The sequence below is a fragment of the Puma concolor genome, chromosome B4 (genome assembly GCF_028749965.1).
Source record: "Puma concolor isolate L17-30 chromosome B4, mPumCon1.1.hap2, whole genome shotgun sequence".
NCBI classification, from domain to species: domain Eukaryota; kingdom Metazoa; phylum Chordata; class Mammalia; order Carnivora; family Felidae; genus Puma; species Puma concolor.
This window is the reverse complement of record NC_141673.1, coordinates 75,101,331-75,114,895: the sequence shown is the minus strand read 5'-3', so window position 1 is coordinate 75,114,895 and position 13,565 is coordinate 75,101,331. Positions and strand designations below refer to the sequence as shown.

The 13,565-nt window shown below is 34.8% G+C and overlaps 1 protein-coding gene across 1 annotated transcript in view; it reads right to left on the bottom strand.

Moving 5' to 3' along the window:
• The window catches only part of SLC2A13 (solute carrier family 2 member 13), a 387,878-nt gene that overhangs the window by 306,780 nt on the left and 67,533 nt on the right, over nucleotides 1–13,565 (bottom strand). The window contains exon 3 of the mRNA XM_025930431.2: nucleotides 1,019–1,227. Within this exon, the coding sequence (XP_025786216.1) occupies nucleotides 1,019–1,227 (209 nt within the window). The remainder of the gene's footprint in view (nucleotides 1–1,018; nucleotides 1,228–13,565) is intronic.

Sequence of the window (13,565 nt, the reverse complement as noted above, 5' to 3'; positions counted from 1 at the left end):
ACTAAAAACTTCTTTTTTTTTTTTTTGCTTTTCCAACATGGTGAAATTTTGGTTACATAGTTAATTAAACATTTTAGGGGCGCCTGGGTGGCGCAGTCGGTTAGGCGTCCGACTTCAGCCAGGTCATGATCTCGTGGTCCGGGAGTTCGAGCCCCGCGTCAGGCTCTGGGCTGATGGCTCAGAGCCTGGAGCCTGTTTCCGATTCTGTGTCTCCCTCTCTCTCTGCCCCTCCCCCATTCATGCTCTGTCTCTCTCTGTCCCAAAAATAAATAAACGTTGAAAAAAAATTAAAAAAAAAAAAAAAAAAAAAAAAACATTTTAATGAAAACAGGGAAACACAAAATGATTCCACAACTAGGGTCTGAAGGTATTCTTATTCTCTGTGAAAACTAAACTGGAGCCTGGGTGCCTCAGTCAATTATAAGTGTCCAACTCTTGGTTTCGCCTCAGATGATGATCCCAGGTTGTGGAACTTAGACCCACGTCAGGCTTTGTGCTGACAGCATGGGGCCTGCTAGGGATATATCCTCCCTCTCTCTCTCTCTCTCAAAATAAATAAACGTAAAAAAAAAAAAAAAAAAACCGATATGGAAATTAATGTAACGCACGTAAACAAGGTATTTTTACTAAAGTGATTTTGACAATAGTTCACACTATGACTTTTTAGTTAACATGAAAAGGTCAATATGCACATATATATAAAATATACATATAGTTCAAAAATTACCGCCTGCACAATGACAACCATGTCAAGCATATCCAATTTTGAAAGAATAAAAGAGACTACACACAAATAAAAATAGTAATTATGTGAGAACAGTGGTAGTATGGGAACATATTTCTTTCTTTTATAACACTATTATATTACTTTTAAAATTAAATTATATTTATTTTGATTTGTTTATACACATAAAACCACTATATCATTTAGAGGTATTAAATAATAGCAAAAGAATATAGTTTCTAGATAACACCACTATGCAGTTTTAAGATTTGTGTAAGTATAAAATCTACATACCTGAGCCAACCTCTTTTTCTTCTTCTTCAATGTTGTTTTTGATGCTATCATATTCCTCATCAATGGTCTGGTTACCACGCATCTGAGATAAGATTCTACGGGCCTTCTGAGTCTGTCCTTTCTGAATCAGCCATCGAGGGCTTTCAGGTAAAAAGAGAAAGCCAAAAAACTGTATAGCTGCTGGAATTGCTGCAAGCCCCAACATGTACCTGTAATAAGAAATCCACATATTACTGTAAAATTTGGACTTACACTAGCACGGAGTATGAAAAAAAGGTTTGTGTTCACCACATTGGAAACAGGATCTAATATTAAATTAGAATGATCTTTTGTGTTTCTGTGTGTGATCAGAAAAAAAAAAGAGGATATTTTTATGCTGTAGTGAGAAGCTGAAAAATGAGAAAAATCTGATTCTTCTCTCTCACAAAAATTACAATTAAAAAATGGGCAAAAGTCACAATAATTATATATATGCACTGTGAACCAAACACATCATGCAAAGCACCATGATCACAATCCCTTTCTAACACTAATATACATGATTCTGCATTTTACAATAGAAAAAGGAGCTAAAACAAAATCCTGATAATCTATTTAAAAAGATACACGTTTCATTTTTTAAAAATGCCCGAATTTATTTATTTTTGCTCTGTGAATGATTAGTAATGATTTCATTTTTGCCATCAAGCTTCATGTTCACCTTCATTAATTAAGGAGAAGCCTATAGCAGAAAAAAAGTCAGAAGCAAATAATTATTATTAAGATGACAGAAATATAGTAAATAAGCAGATCAGTTTAAATCCATCAGGGAAATAACAAAAATAGCAATGTGAGTACATCAATATCAAAGATATCTCCAAAATTATTCTGACCACTAGACTGATCTCCTATTATCTCTTTGATGTTGGACCTCAATCTTTTTGAATGGAGGGGTTAGATTAGATAAACTTCAAGGTCTTCAAATGGAAACTTCTATGAATCTATGACAGGTGTTATGTTTTCTGTTGATCCAAATTCCCTGGGTATATTTCATGGCAGATTCATGATGGTAGAGCTCAGAGGGCCAATTGTGATTACATAACAACCATACCCACTGATAATCAATCAGATTATCATAAATCAATTAGAAGTCATTTGACTCAATACAGTTTTCAAAGCTATTCCAACTTTTAAGCTGTGTTAAATCCAAAGTGGAGTAAGCAAGCCTTGATGCCTCTAGTAGTATATCTTTGTGAAATAAGTCCATTACTTTTCAAACAAATTCATTTTAATTCCACAAACAGCAGAGAAAAAAATATAATTGTCACATGGGTGTTAAGAATACCTCTCCCTCCAAGATATTTGCAAATGACATACCTGATAAAGGATTGGTATCCAAAGTTTATAAAAGAACTTATCAAACTCAACACCCCCAACACAAACAACCCAGTTAAGAAATGGGCAGAAAACATGACGAAACATTCTTCCAAAGAAGACATACATTCAGATGGCTAACAGACACATCAAAGATGCTGAACATCACTCATCATCATGGAAATACAAATCAAAACTACAATGAGATACCACCTCATACCTGTCAGAAAGGCTAAAATTAAAAACACAGGAAACAACAGTTGTTGGCAAGGATGCAGAGAAAGGGGAACCCTCTTACACTGTTGGTGGGAATGCAATCTGGTGCAGCTACTCTGGAAGAGTACAGTGGCTCCTCAAAAAGTTAAAAATAGAACTACCCTACAACGTAGCAATCACACTACTAGGTATTTACCCAAAGGATACAAAAATATTGATTCAAAGGGACACATGCACCCCAGTATCTACAGCACCATTATCAACAACAGCCAAATTACAGCAAGAGTCCAAATGTCCATCAACTGATAGATAAAAATATATACATATACAAAGGAATATTACTCAGTCATTAAAAGGAATGAAATCTTCCCATTTGAATGATATGGGTGGAGCTAGAGTGTATTATGCTAAGTGAAATAATTCAGGGAAAGACAAATACCATATGATTTCAAATATGTGAAATTTAAGAAACAAAACAGATGAACACAGTGGGAAAAAGAGAGAAGCAAACCATGAAACAGACTTAACAAAGAGAACAAACTGAGGTTTGCTGGAGAGGAGGTGAGTGGGGGGTAGGTTAAATGGGTGATGTGTATTAAGGAGGGCATTTGTGATGAGGACTGGGTGTTGTGTGTAAATGAATCACTGAAACTAATATTACACTTTATATTAACTAATATTTAAATAACAACTTGAAACAAAACAAAAAACATCTCTCATTCCAAACGGCAACTAAAACTACACACGGAATGAGAAAACTTTTAAGATTTTTTAAAGTAAACAAAGTTTTTATAATGATTAATTAATCACTTGGCCTTCAGTATTAAATAAAATCTTATTAATCCATTAATCTTATTTTAATCCATGGGCTGTGATAATTATACCAACATTTCATCATTCCTTACTATGGTAACCTACAGAACACAGTGTTTTAACATCCATTTATGTCTCTGTACCTTGTTTTATAATAAATTATTTGCCTGTCCCACCTGATTGTGTATTTAACTTTGCATTCGATAAAGCACCTAATAAAATATCTTGCACACAGTAGGCACTTAGTAAATATTTTGTGAAATGTTACAAAAACAGCTATTCATCTAAACTTTCTGTATTAACTAGACAGAAAATAAGTATAGTTCACATTCGCATAGAAGTTCATGTAGCAATTCTGGATCAGTTAGCTCTGTAAACTTAGTTGCACAGTAATTCCTTCCAATGAACCTTTTTGTTATTCCAGATACAATCAGACCTTTTCTGAAGAAGACGTCTCATGTGAAGAAGACTTCTGAAGAGTCTTCAGATGAGTGCTGAGATCAGTTTACACAAATGTGTACTTGTGGCAGCTTCCCCTTAGATGTTACCTTTTATAACCAAATCTGTTATTCTAATGTATGTTTTATTGCTGTAAATGAATGACATTTTTATTTGCTTGTGTTCTCTCTTGAAGAAAAATTTATACACAATTGTATTGCCAATTACTGCCAATTACATAAAAGAAAAGCAATAAAAGGCAAACATAAATACATTGGATTAGGAAATAAATTTAAAAATCTTCAAAATGGAAGCCTTCATGTGTCATTTGTCTACACCTTTCATGAGTTTTCCTTCTTTTCTCCAAACTCCTTAATGATGCATTAAGATTACAGAGCTACAGAGAATACTTCAAAGCAGCCCTTGAAATGAATATAGAAACTGAACCATTTTCAGGCCCAATGATGCTCACAGAATACTGTGCATTTTACTACTCACTATTTAATCCTAGGACACAGTATTTTTAAAAACTGAAAGGAAAAAGAGAAGGAAAGAAAACAGAAAACACAAAAAGAAAATTGCAAACATACATATTAGCCTATGTTTCTAAACCAAGCTATAGAAGACAGAATACTTGGGCTCTCCAGTCCTTTAAAATATAAGGGTTATGATCTGAAATATACATTTCAATGCCCTAACACTAAGGTGGGTGGCACTCATCTGCCAACTTTTGAAGGATATTAAAGCCTGGTTGGTTCCAGAGACTAGGCAAAATAAAACATTTTTCATACATGTACAACCTAACGCTTCACTTCTAGAAGTAAAACGAAGGAGATTATTTTACTATATTTTATTTATCTTTCATGATGTAGAGGAATAGAATTTGCCCCCCAAAATGGGTCTCTCTGGCATAAGGATTATCTTGGACTGATTATTTTTAACAAATTGCAAGCACAGAGAAAGCTTTGAAAACCATACAGAAGTCACCCTTTTGTAGGAGACATTTACATTTACAATCTCTACTTGTAAGGGTGTCTCCCTCTGTGCCAATAAGAGGGGGATGACTCAGTCTCCAGAATTCTTATCAGTGGAGAAGGCAAAACTTAAATCTGCATTACAAACTTACCCCTGTTCATGCTGTTTTCCTGATAACCTGTCTAAACTGACTTCCCATCTCCACCCAACATCATCTTTTGTCTTTAGATGAAGATGGTATTTAGAGTGATGGCTTTGGCCATTTCAGGGAGTTACTCAGTTTTACCTGGGTCTCTCCCATACATACAGGAAGTACAGGTCATTAAACTTTTGTTTTTCTCTTGTTAAGTGGTCTCACATGAATTTAATTCTTAGACCAGGCAGAAGAACTCAGAAGGTCTGAGGAAATTTTTTCCTCCCAAACACTGACAAAAGTATTTTGATAGTAATAAATTTCCAAAGCTTTGTAGAGACCAAATACAAAATGTGTGTGTGGGGGGGGGGGGGGGGGGGGGAGGGGGAGGTAGCTGTTGTTTATGATGGAAAGAGCATAGGAACAGACCTGGGTTGCATTCAGTTCTGGACATACTAACCACAAAACCCTGGTCAAATTATTTAGTATTTTAATGCACAGGTAACAGTGTCTATTTCATAGGACATCTGGGATAATTAAGTGAAATTATACAGATGGTACCTAGAATGGTGAAGAATCTCAGCAAAAAAAAAAAAATTTTTTTTGATCTAGATAGATAGATAAATTGATCTATATAGATAGATCAATAGATCTATAGATGGATCGATATAGGGATAGATATAGAGATAGATATATAAAGAAATTTACCTCCCTGACTCCCTCACCTCTCAATCAATTCAATGTAACTTGTCTTTCCTGGCTGTATCATCCACACAAATATCCAGTAGGTAGAACTAACCAATTTCTTTCCCGAGGAAAACTGTTGCTCTGTTGATGCGCACACTGGAGAATAGGAAAAATAAGGGATTACTTTTGCTGTGTTACTGATAAAAATTTTATGAGATTAAAAAAGCAGGAACTCTCTAGGCTCAGTTAAGGCAGTATGTATTCAGAACTCACCATGAGTCCTCTAAATCCAAGGGAATAGGGAACCAGATAAATGATAGAGAATGTACCAATAAGACAGTCTACTGATAAACCAGGGCAGTCAACCCCCAAACAAGTAGTTAGCTATTGATATGGAAGAGCTCATCATCGTGAGTTAAATCAAGGGTTCTAAACCTTAGTTTCACAATAGAATGGAGGTGGGAGGTACTTTTAAAACATTACAGTGTCCAGGCCCTACCGACCCAGGATTTTGATTAACTGGCCTGGGCTCCAAGCCCAGGAAATTCTGCTTTATTAAAAGCTCCCCAGGTGGTACTAATGTGCAGTCAGGACTGAGAACCACCACTCTGTTTTTAAAAACTCAAGGGGTGAAAGTAAACAATGAGCACCCAAGGTCCACACTTTAAGGCAAAAGCTATTTATCTTCTAGAGGCATACCAAGCTGACAGGAAGGGAAAGTAGGTGGACTCGAGCAAAACTGCCATATTTTCAGAAATTCTAAAATTCTTTAGAATCTCCTGTGGCATCCTGCTCACTCACTGAGCTATCTTTTTTAACTTTCTCAACTGAAGTTAACAAATGAGATAGTTTCTGGGCCAACTAGCCACACCAGCACCTGCCTACCAGAAAACTAAGGATGGGCCCTCAAATGGTAAGCAATGCTTTCAAATGGTGTGGGTGGGCCAGCTATCACCAAAGGAGACAAGCCCAGCTATTTCACCTCACCTATTAAGCCTTCTTCCCAGTGCCAAGAGCTGAAGCTCTGTGAACCAAAGATTCTGCATTCCCTGGTGACAGTCCTTCCCATGGTGGCCGAGCAGACTCAGGTACCTCACACAAAACCAAAGAGGTCCTGCGTTGTACTGTGCATTCACCACCATTATTGTCTTAAAAGAATCATGCTGCTCCCACCTACAAAACTGAAGGCAAATATGCTCTAATAGATGGCCATTTAAGACACAGAGCTGTGTAGTTCATAATTGTCCCACTTCTCTCATGATAACAACATGGTTATCTGATAATCTGGTCTACTGATAACATGATGAACACATTACTTATTCTCCAGTAGTTCCACAAGGTAATGATTATGTTCCAAATACATGAAAAAAATCTACTTGAATGTAGCTTATTCATGTCACCACTTAACAGCAGCCAACAGTAATAGCTAATACATAGCACTAGTTAGTATGTGCCAAGCACTATTCAAAGGGCTTAAGAAACCTTAATTCATTTGTCTTCACAACAACTCTATTAGGTGGGTATCATGATTATCTCCTATTTATTTATTTATTTATTACCATTTATTTATTTGAGAGAGAGAGGTAGACAGTGTGAGCGGGGCAGGGGAGAGACAGAGAGGGAGACACAGAATCCAAAGCAGGCTCCAGGCTCTGAGCAAGCAGTCAGCACAGCACCCCACGCGGGGGCTTGAACCCACAAACCGCGAGATCATGCCCTGAGCTGAAGTCGGATGCTTAACCAACTGAGCCACCCAGGCACCCCTATTATCCCCATTTTAAAGACAAAGAAACCAGGTACAAATTAGATACAGAACCAGTATGCAGTGGAACTAGGATTAAAATCTAGGCAATTTGGCTCCTATAATAAATATATTTATTGTAAGTCAAGCTATAATAAATGTTTAATGATTAGTTAACAATTCTGCAGAAATCATAAAACAGAACATTAATTTACTTTAACTTCATGTGCAAAGGGGCTACCTGGGAACAGTCCACCCCCAGTCATAGGGAGCAGGGGAAATGCAAATTTAACAACAAAGACCTGCTGGTGTCAAACGAATATCTTATTATTCTCAACACCAGAGTGTCACTATAAAAATAATCAGCTATTAATTAAAAGAAAATATCTCATTTGTGAGGGTAAACTTGTACTGCTCGCTTTGAACACTGCACCAAACTGAATTTGAGTATCTTTTTTCTTTAACATACACATACATTTTTCATGCAGGAAAAATATAAGTAACATACATGGCAGGAGATAGTTTTAAAAGATGACTGGGAACAGAAAATTGTCTTTTTGATTTGATCCTTTTAAAATATATTACATAAGGGGCATGACAGATCTAACCCTGCTTTCCATAACACTTTGTTTTTTCAATCTCTCCTTCTCAAAAGCCTCTCCAAGCCTCTCCCCTTCCAAAATGAATTGTGCAGGAGTGAGGAACTACACCCTGCATCCATGTTCTGTTCATTTCTCTTCTCCTGTTTTTCTTCCTTAAATTCCCAGTGTAAAAAAGGTTGCAAATGCCTTATGATAGAAGAGCTGAATGATTTATGGTTTTAATTACAAGTCAAGCTATTATAGAAAAACTATCATGGCTAAGGAAGTTGTATTACAATATGTTATATTTAAAACAAATGGTATGGAATTGTTTTTATAGGTCTTGAGTTCTACTAAGGGAAGACACTTCACTCTGAGAAGCATATAAAGGTTTTTTGGACACTGCAGTCATTTAACCAATTATTCTAATAGGCCATGAGAGCATTAAGGTACAGTTCAATAATCACTTCCTTGTCGCTCAACCTCACACTGTTAAAAGTATGTATTTTTAAACCAAATCTCCACCTTATACTCTAGTCACAGAGAATCTTGTTATTTTTCAAAACACTTAGATTAGCTCAGTGACAATCTGTGAAGTTTGTCCCTGAGATAGTAAGGATTTGTAGCAATATTCTCTAATATCCAATACTGTCTTAGAATACACCAAAAAAGGGTGACAAAACTATATATATAATTCCAATAGTTTTATTTCCATCCTCTGTCTTCTAGCTTGCATTCTGTTTATATCTATTTCCTATTGATTTACAAATCTGGTTTATGTTAGCCCTTTTCTGCATAGCATGCAGAAGAGGAATATCATAACTATTAAGATACTAAGCCTTATTCTTTAAAACTCTACCGTTTCCAACGAGCATCCTTTTACACAGAACTATGAAATAAACTACACCTTTTTTTTTTCTCTTGAAACGGTTCATTGAAAATAAAAAGGGTCAGCAGTTAGAATCAGAACATTCTTTGAAAGTGATACCTAATGAAGATTTGCTTTATTTGCTTGGAAAGCTAAGGCTGAATTCCTATGATCTTTCTGAGTTGCTTTTCTGTTTACCCAGCAAACATCACCTTTAATGTACATTAAATGCCAAACTCTACACCAATCCTTAAGCATCATGAATGCACTTAAAACCAGAGACAGTGTAGTGCTGTGTCAATCCAAAAACATCCCCCCAAGCTGGAACTTTCTGATATATATCACTGTGCCCTGTTTAGGGTAGTGAAATATTTTCCCCTTAAAAAGGCATAGTCCAACCCTTTCAAAACACATTCAAGAACACTGCTCCTTCACCACTACATCTTGAGCTACCTGACTTCAATGTTCCTATGGATTTTGAGTTTTTTCACAGACTTCTCATATACTTAATAATCATGTGAGTGATATATTTACTAAAAGATCACTATTCTTGGATTTACAAAAGAAATGCTCACCATCATATATTAATCACAAGATATTTACATGATAATCACCAAAGATCAATTATAACGTATGTAATATGTTTCTACTTCAGGCAAGTTTTAGATGCAAAAAGATAATACTGAATCTAGCCACCTGCTGTAATTACAACTCACTTGATAACATATTTTTCAAATTTAGCGCAAGACTCACAACTCCATTTTAACAGATAAAAAATTAAAATAATAAAACACTGAAAATTGAGATTCCAGGCTGGTAAATTAATTCTTCTTTGCCTTCAAGGACCATGTAGAACATCAACACTGATGACTGACATATCTGATAACCTGATGGCAGCAGAGAGTAAATAAGAGACCAAGGCTGAAAGTACATAAGAAAAAAAAAATCAGCATGTCCCCGTTGGAATCTTTCAAGTAAAAAGCAGACAATATATGACCAGCAAATGAGCAAATTTTGTGTTACCTGGTGAAAGATTCTGTGTTAACAAAAAATCTTGCCAAATATGCAAACATAAGAAAATGTTAATTCTACGTAGGTAGGGGAAACACCTCGAAGTAATTTGATATTGGTATATGAGATAGGTAGTTTGACCAAGGTTACTTAGAGAGTTGTGATTATAATAAAAGCAGCAAAATATGCTTACTTTGACAGAATAAGATGTGATATTAAACAAATGAATGTATTTTGCACAGATATTAAGTAGTTTTAAACTACATGGCAAAATATAGGGACTTGCACAAAATGCACAGTACTAGTGCTAGAAATAAAGCACACACAATCACATCTACACACATATTGTCTTTTTTTTTTTCCACTCAGTTTTTTTTTTTTTTTTTTTCAGAGCTTTATATCCAAAGCTCTGCGCTAGGGATTTTGGAGATACAATGATTCACAGACATCCTTTGCTTCAAGGAACTTATATACTAGTAATCATCGAACAAAACAGGATTACATTTAATTGCTATGACTGAAGTTTGGGCATAGTCTAGGAATAAAGGACAAAAGTTATTTCAACAAAGATAGTTAGAAAAAGTGTCATGGCAAAAACAACATTTATATTAGTCACTGGCCAATGCAGAAAAGGGGTATAATGGAGGGAGCTGACAGAAGGTGCAGGTTAACATTTTTTAGGGAAATTTTGCGTAGAATAAAGAATTCCAAGGTATACCATTCTAAGAGTTTGGGAAAAAAAAAAAATATATATATATATATATGAGAGTGTGTGTGTGTGTGTGTGTGTGTGTGTGTGTATCCTTATAACCATCCTAATAAAAAAAACAGAACATTTCCATCATCCAGGAAATTCTCTATACCCATCTGCTTTCCAGTCAATCTCCACTGCCCCAGACAACCAATGACTGAATTTCTGTTCCCATAGCTTATTTTGCAGGTTAATGAACTTCATATGGAATTATGGAGACTCTACTCTCTTGCATCTAGCTTCTTTCAATCATAATGTTTTTGAGATACATCCATGTTGTTCTATTTCACTAATTGATTATCTATCCTTACCAGTCTGTCTTGATTACTTTAGCTTTATGCTAAGTCTTGAAATCAGGCAAAACTCTCCCAACTTTGTTCTTCAAAATGGTTTTGGCAATTCTAGATCCTTTACTTTACTTTTCCATTTTATCTGCGCCCAGTTTTTGGTAGTGCTGTGATTTTTAAGCAATATGCCCATCTCCTCTAAGTTGTTGAAGTTATTGGCACAAAGTTGTTCAAAGTGTTCCCTCATTATCCTAATAACGTCCACTGCAATGATGTGCTCTTTTTTACTCCTGATACTGATAAATTGTGCTTTAGCTTTTTCTTCTTAACCGGTTTAATAAGTCATAATCAGTTTATCAATTTTACTAACCTTTCCAAAGAATCAACATTGTTAATTTTTTCTATTGCTTATCTGCTTTCTATCACATTGACTTCCAGTCTTTATTATTTTCTTCTGTTCTCTCTGGGTTTAACATGCCCATATTTTTCTAGCCTTACATGAAACTTAGACCATCTGATTTTTCCTCCTCTAATATAATCACTTTAGCTACATACTTTCCCCTAAACACGGCTGAGGCTGAATTCCACCCATTTTGACATACTGCATTTTCTTTCCATTTAAAACTATTTTCTAATTTTTCCTTCTGATTTCTCCTTAGATTCATAAGTTATTTAGAACATGCTGGTTTTTGAAGATTTTCTGGCTATCTTACTAATATTTAATTTAATTCTGGTATGGTCAGAAGCCATATGCTGTTAAGATTCATTTTTAAAATTTATTAACATTTATTTTATGGTCCAGGATATGGTCAGTTTTAGAGAATGTCTAATGTCAATCTGAAAGAGGCAGTTAACAGTGTTGTCTGGTTTTCCTATAATCTAACTTTTTGTCTGGTTGTTTTTATCAGTTGCAAAAAGTTTCAAATTCTCCAAATATGAGCCTGGATTGATCTATTTTTTCCTTTAGTTCTGCAAAGCTTTTTTATTTTATTGTAGTGAAATATAAATAAAATAAAGTTTACCTCTTGATCATTTTTAGGTGTAAAGATCTATTAACATTAAGTCCATTCACAATATCGTGCAACTACCATCGGCTAATTTGTGTTTATGCATCTTGAAAGCTCTCTAAAGAAACTATACATTTTTTATCATTATTATTTCTGATTAGTTCATTGTATTATCATTATGAAATGTCCCCTTTTATCACTGGTAATACCGCTTATCTTAAAGTCTTACTTTGTGTGATTATTAACATAACCACACTAGCTTTCTTATACTTAACTGTTTGCATAGATCTCTTACTTTTAACCTATCTATGGCTATAATGCCATATGCCATAATGCCTAAATTGTGTCACTTTTAGACAACATAGGCTTGTGTCATGCTTTTTGTGCACAATGGAAATTTTTACCCTTTATAATTGTTGTAATAATTGGGTTTTAAGTCTACCATTCACTATTTGCCTTCCATTTGTTCCATCCATTGTTTTTACCTGTGTTCTTCCTTTTCTAGCCTTTGTTTAGCTTATCCAAGTATTTTAAATATTCCATCTTAATTCTTATAATGGCTTCTTAACTATGTATTTTGTATAATGTATTCTGGTGGTTGTTCTGAGGATAAAAACATGCATCGTTATTATTTAAAGATAATATTATAACTCTTCAGAAACATGTAGAATTTCCATTTACTCCCCTCAACTTTTTTACTATTGTCATCATATATTCTATAGCTCTATGCATTACATTTAAATGTAAAGTCACAGGTCTTTGAAAAGTTTGAGGCAAAAACAAAGAAACAAAAAACAGATAATGTCCTTTATATTTAGCCTATTATGATAGTTGGTATTCTTCCTTACTGTAGATGAGCTTTTATCTAGGATCATCTCCCTCAGTCTGAAGAACTTCTTACAATACAGTTGGTCTGGTGGTGAGATTCTCTTAATTCTACTTTATCTGAAAACATTTTTATTTTACCTATATTTTGAAGGATATTCTCCTACCAGACTGACATTTTTCTTTCAGTACAGTTGACCCCTGAGCAACATGGGAGTGAGGGCACCCACCCTGTGCAGTCAAAAATCTAAAAATAGCTTCTGACTCCCCTAAAACCTTAACCTACTGTTAACTGGAAGCCTTACAAATAAAATTCAATTAAGTTAATTAACACGTATTTTGTATGTGATATGTATTATGTACTGTATTCTTACAATAGAAAAGCTGGAGAGAAGAAAAATCATAAGAGAGAATACATCTACAATACTATACCATATTTATCAAAAAAAATATGTTCAAACCCACATTGTTCAAAAGTCACCTGTATTTTAATGACGACATGCCATTGTCTCCAGACCTTCTAATGTTCCTCTTGTAAAGTTGGCCATCATTTCTATTGCTGTTCCTGTAATGTGTCTTTTTTTTTTTTTTTTCCCTGGGATCCTAATTTTCTCTGGACCTTCTGTTGTCAGCTGTGTGATTATGATATGCTTGTGTTTGCTCATCTTTATATTTATCATACTTGGGATTCACTATGGTCTGGAATCAGTAATTAGTGTTTCAACCAAATTTTGGAAGTTGGCTGCTTTTTTTTTTTTTTTTGCTTTCTCTTTCTTTTTTAATTTTTTTTAATGTTTATTTATTTTTGAGACAGAGAGAGACAGAGCATGAATGGGGGAGGGTCAGAGAGAGGGGGAGACA